Source organism: Artemia sp. Qi Xiang Cuo, chromosome 1 (assembly GCF_049724085.1).
Source record: "Artemia sp. Qi Xiang Cuo chromosome 1, ASM4972408v1, whole genome shotgun sequence".
Classification (NCBI taxonomy): Eukaryota; Metazoa; Arthropoda; class Branchiopoda; order Anostraca; family Artemiidae; genus Artemia; species Artemia sp. Qi Xiang Cuo.
Window position 1 is genome coordinate 18,991,604 of NC_142794.1, and position 13,038 is coordinate 19,004,641.

At 36.5% G+C, this 13,038-nt stretch overlaps 1 protein-coding gene across 1 annotated transcript in view; it reads left to right on the top strand.

Annotated features, from left to right (window-relative positions):
* Positions 1-13,038, top strand: part of LOC148956081 (uncharacterized) — a 146,217-nt gene that overhangs the window by 12,357 nt on the left and 120,822 nt on the right. The window contains exon 4 of the mRNA XM_089089120.1: positions 6,530-6,762. Within this exon, the coding sequence (XP_088945246.1) occupies positions 6,530-6,762 (233 nt within the window). The remainder of the gene's footprint in view (positions 1-6,529; positions 6,763-13,038) is intronic.

The following is a 13,038-nucleotide window of genomic DNA, read 5'->3' on the forward strand; positions in this document are numbered from 1 at the left end:
TGGAACTAAAAAGGTGTGGAAGGGGGCTGGCTGGCTCCCAATAACTTTTCAACACCCTATTCAACGTTTTTTGAAAGTTTCAGCTCAATATTTTTAACTGTTCTTAAAATATTACAGATTCTCCTTTTTAATAAAACTAGATGCACATAGTGCTTTCTGATTTAGCCTATAATATACATTGTAAATGTTTTCCATTTTTGATTTCATTTAATAAAAAATCATTGAAACTTTATGGAATGAATATTAGTATATGTATATTATACTAACAATCTTTTAAAATTATTTTAAAAACTTTAAATCAATTTCTATTCGTTTTTATTAACATAGTCTTTTTCGTGGAAAAAAATATTTTGTAGTTACGGTTTTTTCTCTAAGAATATATAGTTTGGCTTGCTATTCGTATGTTGAAAAAAAAAATCAAAGACAAAAAATCTGCTCTTAAACCTTTGTATCTTATATCGCCCCTTAAATGAAGAAATATAAAGTTGATTCTAATTCTAACTTCAATTTGCTTTGAGAAACTATCAGTTTTCGGTTTTTAGTTCGTTGACTTTTTTGTTTTATGCATTAACGTTTATAATTCTTTTGAATTATAAATAATTGGCGAATCACTTTTTCACCAATGTTTAATCCTGGCAAAAATAGTAGTGTTTAATTTAATATTATACCTTCTGAATTCTACATGAAAATAAAACATAATATCATGCCCAAAAATTTCTGTCTATCCTCTTTGACAACTTGGACACACTTAAACTCTTTTGATTTATTAAAATTGTAAGAGCAGAAGTAGCGATATTAGTCAACTTAATATTCCCACTTGCTCTCAATATATTTCTGAGGTCTCTTATTGGCAACTATGCACACAGTGCCTTTTGATTTAGTTTTAAAGCATCATTTAGCTTTAAAGCATAAAGTCCCTACTACATAATTGCGAGGGTTGACATACACGATATCCCTAGAGACATAGTTACTGGACTGTTCTACTATGCTGAAATAGATGGCTGTCTCAAAATTTTGACTGGATATGTTTTGGAAAATGAAGAGGCTTGGGAGAAGGGCTGCTTGCCCTCCAATCTCTAATGACTCCTAAAAATGGCACGACAACTGTTTGATTTAGTTCAACAACCATCTAAATATTCCTTGAAAGCTTCACCTTAAGACTTTTAGCTTGCGTAGTAGCAATAGTTGTAGTTGTATCATTGGTCGCAGTGTGTGCATAACACTTTTGGTTTCTTCAACATCACTTTCAACACACGCTGAACGTTTAAACTTAATACCATCAACCGTTCCTGAAGTATTCCTGGTACGTCCGGCTTACAATCTGTGTGGGGATAGTGTGTTTCAGTTTAGTTCCGTACAGTTTCAATAGTTCCCAATTTTTACTTTAATATCCTTAGTTTTAGTAGGAGCGCTAGCTCCTACTTAGTTTTAGTAGTACTAGTAGTAGTAGATTTTAATAGTAGTAGCCTTAAATTTAGTGGCAGTAATAGCAGTATAAGTAGAAATAGTTGTAGCAGTAGTATGAGTAGAAGCAGTAGCATTAGGATGCAAATGTTTTCTATTGGTTAGTTGAACATCCCCCACAACCATCTACGTTAGTTTCAACTTCACACACCAAACTATTCCTAAGATATTGCAGTTACGTCCTTTCGATAACCTGCATATAGACGGTGTGTTGTGATTAAGTTCGCCTTCACTCTCCCTTCCCCAAATAATCCCTTGAAAATTTTATCTTTATACCCTTAGGTATAGTTTTAATAGCAGTCATAGTAATAGTATTTGTATTACTAGTAAAAGTATTAACAGTAATAGCGACAGTACTACTAGCAGCAATAGTCTTAGTGTATTGCCTTTACAAGTAGTTGCAATAGAAATAGCAGTTGAAGTAGTAGCAGTATTAGTAGTAGTAAATGTAGCAGTGATAGAAGAATTAGTAGTATTAGGCCTTTTGGTCACATCATTGTCCCCTTTTAACATTCTCCGGAATGTACATGCACATAGCGTCTTTTGATTTTGCTCAAATTTTTGCTCAGTATTTTAAATGAAGTAGTAGTAGTAGTAGTAGTGGTGGTTGCAGTGTCAGTGGTACCAGTTTCACTGGTACCACTGGTATTTACTGGTAACTGGTACCACTGGTATATATAATAAATTTGAACTGAGAGATGAAATAAAATTATTTTATTTAAAAATTTTCGGAATTATTCTATTTAAAATTGACAAATCAGATATTTTATTAATTCCATCAAAAAATAACTGCATTTAATGCAAATATATCTACATGCTTTTTATAATGTTAAAAATCCTATTTTCGTCTTCGTATGCAAGATGATTTGCTACTACAGTGTAGAACAAAAATGCAGTTTTTCGCAAAAAATTGATTCTATTAAATTTTTTTTATAATTACAAAATGCTTTTAAATACATCAATTTCATGTAAAATGAACCATTAAACAGCTATCTACGATGTTCCAATGCCCTGCTAGCTGAGGAGAAAGAGAAAAAATGCCGTATATGCAGAATATCGTAGATCAAGCAAATATTCTTGTTTTTCAAGACAATAGATTTTCCTCGTTGTTCAAACCAATGGACGGTAAGTTTCCTTTATAGGGGTTTCAGATAAGGTGGTTCTAATAGTTTACTTCTTGTTTCGATCTGACACTATTTTTAGAAGTTATGGACTATTGTATTTCTTAGTATTGGACGTGATCGTCTCTTACTAGATTGCTAGCTACCGCTGCAACCCGGATTGCTGTTTAGGCCAAGGGACTGTAAGTTTCCCATCTAGGTTTTCAGACAAGATGGTTTTAATAGTTAAAATCTTGTTTTGATCTGACACTATTTTCAGGAAATATGGGCTTGTATTATACTAACTTCTAGTTACTGTATGCCGTGGTTTGTTCTTTTCTACGTTTCAGATATCTCAACAACCATGATAACAGTGTCCACATTTATATGGAATTGTGCCGATCCCTTATAAATCCTTCCTATCTGTATTGCACCATCATGCATACAGTGTTGAATAAAACTACAGTGTTGAATAAAAATCCATTTTTTTCGTAGAAAATTGATTATATCTTTAAAATTAGTTTTGTTAATTACAAACAATTTTTAAATACATCAATTTCCTTTAAAATAAGCCATTAAACATGTCTCTATGATGTTCCAGTGCCCTGCTAGCTGAGGAGAAAGTGAAAGAGAGAAAAAAAAGATGCCGTATATGCAAAATATCGTAGTTCAAGTGAATTTTCTTGTTTTTCAAGCCAACAGGTTTTCCTCGTTATTCAAACCAATTGTTTACAATTTAGGGATTTCGAATAAGGTGGTTCTAATAGTGTGCTTCTTGTTTTGATCTGACACCATTTTTAGAAGTTATGGGCTATTGTATTTCTTGTATTGGATTTGATCGTCTCTTACTAGATTGCATGCAACCCAGATCAAAGTCAATTACAGTTAGGAAAAAGCCTATGGCCTTTTCTTCAAATAGCTAAAGAATAGCAAAAGACGAACCACAGGGAATCAGGCAGTGAAGTTTAACAAAGATGGCACCATTCCCCTGAGAAGAAGTTTTTTCAAAATATGCTTGTGTTATATTATCTTCTCTAAAGATAAGTGTGTTGTATCATCATGCATATGATAATTTATCTTAATATTTACAGCTAATATTGCCTAAAGATTGTTCTTTAATATAACTATGTTCCTGTGCCCCCTATCTGAGGGGAACAGACGAAAAAGAAATGTCGTTTATGGAGATATCGTAGTTCAAGCAACTTATCTTGTTTTTAAGCCAATAGATTTTCCTTCTTATTCAAGCCAAGGGACGGTAAGTTTTCCATATTGGGGTTTTGGACAAGGGGGTTCTGACAGTGTATTTTTTGTTTTGATTGACACTATTTCTAGGAGCTATAGGCTCATTTCTTAGTATAGGACGTAATCATCTCTTACTAGGTTGCCAGCTACCGCTGCTACTCGGATAACAACCTACGATTATGACGTCATTCATCAATCTTGTACATGAAAAATGCTGTTTTTCGTAAATATTTGATTATAGTTTTCAAATTATTTCTTAATTACAAAAAGTTTTTAACCACGTCAATTTCCTTTAAAATGAGCCATTAAACAGGTCTCTATGACGTTCCAGTACCCGTCTATCTGAGCGGAACAGAGGGGAAAAGATGTCGTTTATGCAGATATAGTAGTTCAAGCTACTTATCTTGTTTTTCAAGCCAATTGATTTTCCTTGTCATTCTTGTTTTTCAAGCCAATAAATTTTCCTCGTTATCCAAGCCAAGGGATGGTCAGTTTCTTATACAAGGGTTTCGAACAGGGCGGCACTTATAGTGTACTTCTTGTTTTGATCTGACTTTATTTTCAGGAGCTATGGGCTATCGTATTTCTTAGTATTGAACGTGATTGTCTCTTATTAGGTTGCTAGCTACCGCTGCAATCCGGATCTTTGGACAATTTTTGAACAAACGGCTATCGCAAAATTTTCATTGGATGGATTTGAGGAAAATAGGCCGTAAGGGGAAGGGACTAGTTGCCTTCGGAACAAAAAAGAGAACTAGAACTTCTGATTTTCAATCCAATGGACCCCTGCGAAGTTTATAGGACCCCCCCTTTCCATAAGAATCTTATATTTCCCGGGAGCATGACTTACAACCCTTACCCCGAGGGCTTTGGAGGGGGTTATCATCTTCAAAGACCCAGCTTTTGGATGTTTCAACTACACTGAACAAAATTGCTATCTCAAAAATTCGATTGTACGTGATTGGGTAAATGATGTGCGTGGGAGGGGGGCTCGATGTCCTCCAAACACTTTCGACTATTAAAAAAGACACAAGACGTTGCAATTTTCAATCGAGTGAGGATTTTTCCAAGTTTTTACGATAACTCCTTCTATACGAAGTGCCCTGATCTAAAAAAAAAACAAAAAAAACCGGTTTTCACATAGTGTCGTTTGATTTAGTTTAACAAACCTCTAAATTTTTCCTTAATTTCCTTGGTGTTTTTGGACACACCTAGAACTATTCATTTCCCTTTTTCCTAATTATAAAACCTCTATGGAAATAATGGGCAAGTTGCGTAATTTACAATCCTTTTTTATGGGGCTTTGGGGGTAGAGCATCAGTGGAGGCTTATTAATTAGACTTTTTGATTATTGTGAACAAAATGGTTTTTTTCAGAATTTCGACCAGTCGAGAGGAGAGGGGGGCTAGAAATAGAAAGGGGGTAGTTGCCCTATAATCACTCTAACCTACCCTGAAAGTTTCAACTTAATAGCCTCTGCTGAAATTGCTCATACGTTCTTTTGACAACCAGCATGCACATAGTGGTTTTGATTGTGTTCTACATTCTTCTGAATTTTTTCTCAAAGTTTCTCCTTTGAGGTTATCCTAAGTTTATCCTGAGTTTATCCTAAGCCGTTTAGCAACTTCCTTAACTTACAGTTCTTGTTTCCGTGTCTTCGAGGGTTTATATCAACTTTGGAGTCATAGTCAATTGACCTCTTGACTATTTTGAATTAAATAGATATCTGAAAATTTAGTTCTGATGTCTCTGGGGAAAAGAGGGCATGGGAGGGGGACTGGTTGCCCACAATCACTTTTGAATCATATGAAGTGACTCTTGGAAAAAATAAATAAATGATAATACACTTAAGTCTTATGACTCTTTACTATAGGCAACGCTTGAGTGCTGCCTCTGAAAATAATTGGAAAACGTAAAATAAAAGAAAAAAAAACCAGGCGAATTTTATCAAACAGAAAACCTCACATACGAGAGATAAGAAAAAACAACAACAAAAACAAACCCTCCTGTGTAAAAAAAAGAAGAAAGGAATTCTGAAGTTGGAACTACAGCAAAATAGGATAATGCAGTGGGGGAAGGGTAGTTTTATTTAAGTCACTTTTTTCTATCTTTTTCTAAACTTAGCGTCATATCCTGCTTGTTAAGACTAATCCCATTAAAATAACTTAATTCAATCAATTGTATTTTATTTTTTCACTGACTGCAAGTAAGGGCTACTCTTCTTGAAAGAGAATTTGTTTGATTGGCTGAAAAGTATTTCCTCTGAAAAAACTTCTTTTTGGAAAAGAATTTTTTACGTTAGCTGTCGATAATGAAAACTAATTACTATTGACTGAAATGAGCCATAACGAGTGCGGGGTCAGCACTTCTTAAATATTTCGGAATTATTTACATTATTCCTGTCGGATACTATATTGTCTTTTCCGTCCTACTCCCATATCACCAATCTTCGTGTTTCCATAGGCTAACAGATCTCAATTTCCCTCCTCCGCTGAGATATATAAGAAAATAGGTAAGAGTGCTCACCCTTAGATGGCTTCGTGGCTATGAAAGTCTCTTACTTGTTAATCGTCTTCCTTCTCTTATATTAAGATTCTCGGTATATGCCTGGTTATATTACATCATCTATTGAAATGTCCATCGTTTTACTGCTTAGCTAGTCAATTTATATTCATTTGGACATCTACGAATGCTCAAGATCGTACAACGATCTTATCTTTCAGTTACAAACACGCAGAAGAAATTTCCTCACTTGAAGAGAAAAATGCTGCCACAGTTCATGCGTTAGGACAAACTCAAACAGAGGCAAGTCGACTGAAGTCTTCATTGGAAAGCGCTTTGGTGGAAAGCGCTGAGGGTCAACTGGTAGAAGCCCTGGGTCGAGAGAATGTTTTGAAAATAGAATCGAAGAAATTACAAAATGAACTACGTGCGATGAAAGATGAAAAAGATAAAAGTAAGTTTGTATTTAAATCACTAGAAAGAATTAAAGAGCTCCACATCTGTGTTTGGATTTAATACTAAACTGAGATTCAATACAATTCTCATAGGCTTAAGACCATTTAAAAGAATATTTTCCAAATTAATTGGAGGTTGTTAAAAAAAAATCATAAATTACTTCAAATTAAAAACAAAATGAAAAAAAGAGGGGTGAAACCAGCCAAAATGAAAGAAATTCGGAAAGGGGTGAAAATATACACGGGGATAAGATGTGCATATATAGTAACTGTTGTGACCTTTGGCCCCTTTTATCAGAAAAATGCCTTTTCTGGGTAAACTTTATTATGTAAACTTGATATTCTAAACTTTAATCTTATTTTGTCGTATACTGGTGGCAGCTACTAAAGGAAAGCTGTCAATGGCACTGTTAAGTAAGAGAATCCGCTTTTTCTTAAGAGGACGGGTTCATTTGGCCTCTGTGTAGTAGGCTATAAAGAATTGAGCGGAAAAAGATAGAATTAATTGAAATATTGCGAGATGAAAGACGGTTTAGTTCTCGCCTCATGAAATAATATAAAAATTAGAGAAAATAGACAAATCGACTTTTTTTGCCGGTATAATTAGAAAATTATGAGATTTTGAGAATACAAATGAAAATTTAATTGATTGAACAATTGAGTTTTGAGTTTGCAGGGGGAGGGAAATCTCCGCATTAGAAAGTACTACAGGGTGTAAAAACAGATAAGAGAGAGTAGAAATTTTAGTTTGAAAATTAACGGAAAGTTGTCAGTTTGTGATGGCAAAGTTTTCAGATAGCAAATTAGAAAAATTTGTCAGTTTGTGCGTATGATTGATTAGGAAGGTGAGAGAGACCTTGCCAATTTGATAATCGGCCTAAGTGGAGATTACATTTGGAGTACCATAGTGGATACGTTGTTTGTTTTATATGGTAGTTTTTCCTGTATGATTTTTATCCCATTAGTAGAATATACTCCCGTTTCTTCTGTTTAATTTCTTGTCCAACCCCTATTGTTTTCTTTTTCGGAGATATATTCCACGCGTCACTGGAAATTTGAAATAGTAAGTCCGAGATACCGGTTTCCTTATGGAGTAGAATTGCGGACGCACATCCTTGTTCTAATATATTGAATAATCACAAATTTCTATTTAGAATTTAGGCCATCTTTTGGAAAAACAGCGATAAAGAAGTTTTGAGAAAACTAGCTTGTCAATATAACTCGTCTATTGATGTGGAAGAAGCCACTTTTAGAAAGACACTTTTGACTCTTAAAAAGGGCATTAGATCTTCCCACTTCCAATCGAATGAGCCCCATCTGATCCGAAGTTTACACGACCATCTGTTCCATAAAAACCTTATATGCCCGGGACAAAACTTACAGCCCTTGCACCTAGGCTCTGGGGGGGGGATGTATTCACCTTGAAACCAGTGTTATATGCTCTTTGGACTTATGTGAGCAAAATGGCTATCTCACAAAATTGCCCTACATAAATTTTGACTCTTAAAAGGGAATTAGAACTATACATTTCCAATCAAATGAGCTTCCTCTAAAGTTCAAATAACTACACCTTCAATAAAAACCCTTTATGTCTCCGGTTCGTAACTTGCAACCCTGGCCTCCCGACTCTGGGTGGTTGTGTCAACCCTAAATGCCTCGTTATGTGATCTTTGGACTGCTTTTAAACAAGTGACTATCTTAAAATATCAGTAATGTAGCACATCGAAAAATATACAGTTTCTTAATATAATATCTTAATAGCTATAATAGCTATTATATAAAACTATCAGTGATTAATCTTATTTGAGAACAAACTTATCTTGTCTTGTGTTTTTTTAAACAAAAATATCTGTTTTGCGTTGACTTTCCCGTTGAAGAATCAAAAGCCATTCTAATCCTTTCATCGTACGACATTAAACGGCAAAATACGTTAAAATGTTTTAATTTTTTTAACTTTAATGAATAAAAAGTTATTAAAACTTTAAGGAAAATTTATCAGTATATTTGTACTAAACTAACAATCCACAGCCATTTTTTCTTAGGAAAGTGAAAATTATGTTCTGGTCTTGAGAAGGTATGGGGGTTGTCAAAGACATCATTTTCAGACCTTTCAACTACGCTGAACAAAATCACTACCTCAAAAATTTGATTAAATGTGTTTTGGGAATTTATGGACGTGGGGGAGGGGGCTTCTTTCCCTCCAATCACTTTTTACTAATAAGAAGGGCATTAGCCCTTTCAATTTCCAATCGAATGAGCACCTTTGGAAGTTTCTACGACAACAAATGGCTATCTCAAAATTTCTACCATATGCATTTTGGGAAAACAGGAGGGTCAGGGGGAGGGGTACCTAACCTTCGATTACTCTCAATCTTAAAAAGGACACTAGAACATCTGATTACCAATGCAATGAGCCCCCTCCAAAGATTATACGATTTCCCTTTCCATATAAACCTTATATGCCCCCAGGGTACAACTTACACCCCTTGCCCTGAGGGCTCTGCGAGGCTGTCATCCTCAAAGACATAATTTCCGGACCTTTCTATTACGTTGAACAAAATGGCTATCTTAAAATTTTGATTGGATGTGTTTGGGGAAATATTGGGCGTGGGAGCGGTTTAGTTGCCCTCGAGTCACTTTAAACTATTAAAAAGAGCACTAGTCATTTCAATTTTCAATCGACTGGGCTCTTTTTAAAGTTTTTATGACAATAAATGGCCATCTCAAAATTTCTGTCAGAGGCAGTTCGTGAAAATACGCGGCATGGGGGGGGATCCATCCTTTGATCACTCTGAATCTTAAAAAGGGCACTAGGACTTCTGATTACCAATCCAATGACCCCCCTATGAGGTTTTACGATCACCATTTCTATATATACCTTATATGCCCACAGGGCATAACTTACAACCCCGGCCCTTAGGGCTGTTGGGGGGGGGGTTGTCTTTTTCAAAGACATAATTTCCGAAAGTTTCAATTACTTAGAACAAAATGATTATCCCAAAATTCTAATTGGATTTTTTGGGGGAAATGGTGGGCATGGGATCATCTGACAGCTCAAGCCGCATAGCACTGTCTGAATTTAATAGGTGTTCGACGATGCACACTATATCAAACAAACCAAAAGTAAAAGCTAATACATCTAGCTTTTCTCTGGCACCATTAATATTATGGAACAGGAGCTTTACACTAGTTGGGTCATTACTCTTCATTGTATTTTACCGGACGGAACTCAGGGGTATGACTTGGGAGCCGGATTATCACCAGGAGCTGAAAGCCTCTTAGTCTCGGGGCAGATAAAACTGCTTCTCGACGTGATTACTGGAACAGTTTGCGCATTTCACGGTAGTTGCCATAAACGGTCTGTCACGAGTGCTACTGTGACCACTTTCGCCACATCTACTGCACTTTGATTCGTTTGCACAATCGCGAGCTATTTGGCCAAAACTTTGACACTTAAAACACTGTTTGGGCCTAGTCAAAGGGCTTCAAAACACGACACAAGCACTATTCAATTTTGATGCCGAATCTTAGAGTGTGAACGTCACTAGAACGACAAAGCAGATGAAGCAGAAGTTTCAGATAATTGTGAAAAATTGGGAAAAATGCCAATTTGAAAATTCATCACAGTCACAAATACAGGATAATCCACAGCTTTTGTGGAAAAAGATTACTAAACTTGAACGGTCCACTTCAATCCTGAAAAATCAAATTACCAACTCTGAATGGCACACTCGTTTCTCATCAATATATGCTTGCGACACACCACCAATTGGCACAGATTTCCATAGAACATTGAAGAAACAATTGTGAAAGCTGAATCCCCAAAAAAATTACATCACTATTAGACCTTCTATGCTATTAACTCACACTCGTCTTCTTCAAATAGGTGAAGCCCCTGGTGTGGATAGTCTGCAAGTAGAGAATTTGAAGTACGGTTTAAATGCACTGTTCGAACACTTAGCTCTGTTATTTCAGATAATTTTGTCCCAACAGTATATTGCTAAGACATTATGTGATGGGTTAGTTACATGTTTGCCTAAGACGAATAAGGAGCTCGCGCTGTGCAATTCATGTAGACCTATAACCATATGCTCTCTGCTTAGCAAGCTGCTTGAAAAAGTAATTTGCCGGTAATTTGCCCGCTTATTTTGCGCGTGCCTTTGGAATTGGTACCAGAGTTCAATAGCCCTGGTCCGTTCTCATGAAGGTTTGACAAGTCCCACTCCTGTAAAGCGCAGGGTAAAGCAGGGCTCAGTTTTAAGTCCATTAATATTCAACAACGCTCTTGGAACTGTGACGAGAAATATCCCACCCTATATTATTGATAGCCATATTGATATTAGTCACCTTTCGTATGCAGATGACATACTTCTTCTCTCTGATAACATGTCATCAATGGAAAGGGTTTTTGAGGCTCTTCAGGCTAGTTTGTCTAGTATCGGCCTCGCTATTGAACCGTCGAAGACTGAGTTTATGATAGTAAACCTGAATGAAAAGACATAATCAGAAACCTACAAAAAGACACAATTATTTCTAAATCCTCATTTTTTTTTTTTTGCATTGTTTCTGGCAGGCACTTTGCCACAGGCAATCAACTTCAGTCCAATAATATACAGAGTTCCCAAGGGAATTCTAAAACAAGTAGCAAAACTAAAAAAAATCCGCTTATTCAAATTTTAATCTTTTGGTTTACTGAATCCATTATCATCAACTTATTAGCTGTAGGTCGGGAAGCGACTTTAATCCTTTGCTATTTAAAACAGAGGTTAAGTTCAAAAAGAGGTCTTTACACCAAAGGGTAATCGTATAAACTTCGGAGGGGGCTTATTGGACTGGTAATCAGAAGTCCTAGTGCCCTTTTTCAAATTCAGAGTGATGGAAGGGTGAATACCCCCCCCCCCCCGACACTACTCCTATTTTCTGGAAATGCATCTGATAAAAATTTTGAGACGGCCATTTGTTGTCGTAGAAACTTCGAAAACGGCTCATTCAATTGGAAATTGAAAGTGCTAGTACCATTTTTAATAGTCGAAAGTGATTGGAGGGCAACTAACCCCCCTCTCACGCCCACCACTTTCCCAAACACGTCCAATCAAATTTTTGAGATAGCCGTTTTGTTCAATGTAAATGAAAGGTCCAAAAATTGTGTCTTTGTGGATGACATCCCCCTCAGAGCCCTCAGGGCAAGGGTTGTAATTTATGCCCTGGGGGCATATAAGGCATATATAGAAAGTGTGATCGCATAAACTTCGAAAGGGGCTTAGTGGATTGGTAATCAAAAGTTCTAGTGCCCTTTTTAAGATCCAGAGTGGTTGGAGGGTGCATTCCCCCCCCCCCTCCACACCTCGTATTTTCCCGAAATGCATCTGATGGAAATTTTGAGATGGCAATTTGTTGTCGTAGAAACATTGAAAAGAGCTCATTCGATCGAAAATTCAAAGGTCTAGTGCCCTTTTTATTAGTCGAAAGTCATTGGAGGGCAACTAACCCCTCCTCCCGCGCCCAACATTTCACCAAACACATCCACTTTAGCTTTTGAGATAGCCATTTTGTTTCATGCAATTGGAAGTTTCGTAAATTATGTCTTGAAAACGACAATCCCCCCTTCTACAGCCCTCAAGGCAAGGGTTGTTGGTTATGCCCTGGGGGCATATAAGATATATATAGAAAGGGTGATCGTACAAAATTTAGAGGGGGCTCATTGGATTGGTAATCAGAAATCCTCGTGCCCTTTTTAAGATTCAGAGTGATTGGAGGGTGGATATCCCCCCCCCCCTCACACACCTCGTATTTTCCCGGACTGCATCTCATAGAAATTTTGAGATGGCCATTTGTTGTCGTAGAAACTTTAAAAAGAGCTCAGTCGATTGAAAATTGAAAAGGCTAGTGCTAGAAAGCCATTTGAGGGCAACTAACCGCCCTCCCACGCCCAGCATTTCCCCAAACACATCCAATCAAAATTTTAAGATAGCTATTTTGTTCAACGTAATTATAAGGTCCAGTAATTGTGTCTTTGAAGATGGCAAACTCCCAGAGCCCTCAGGGCAAGGGTTGTAGGTTATGCCCTGGGGGCATATAAGGTTTCGATGGAAAGGGAGACTGTATAAAATTCAGAGTTGGCTCATTGGATTGGTAATCAGAAGTTCTAGTGTCCTTTTTAAGATTAAGAGTGATCGAAGGGTGGATACCCCCCCTCCCCCTAACCTCGTATTTTCCCAAAATGTATATGGGAGAAATTTTGAGATAGCCATTTGTTGTCGTAGAAACTTCGAAAG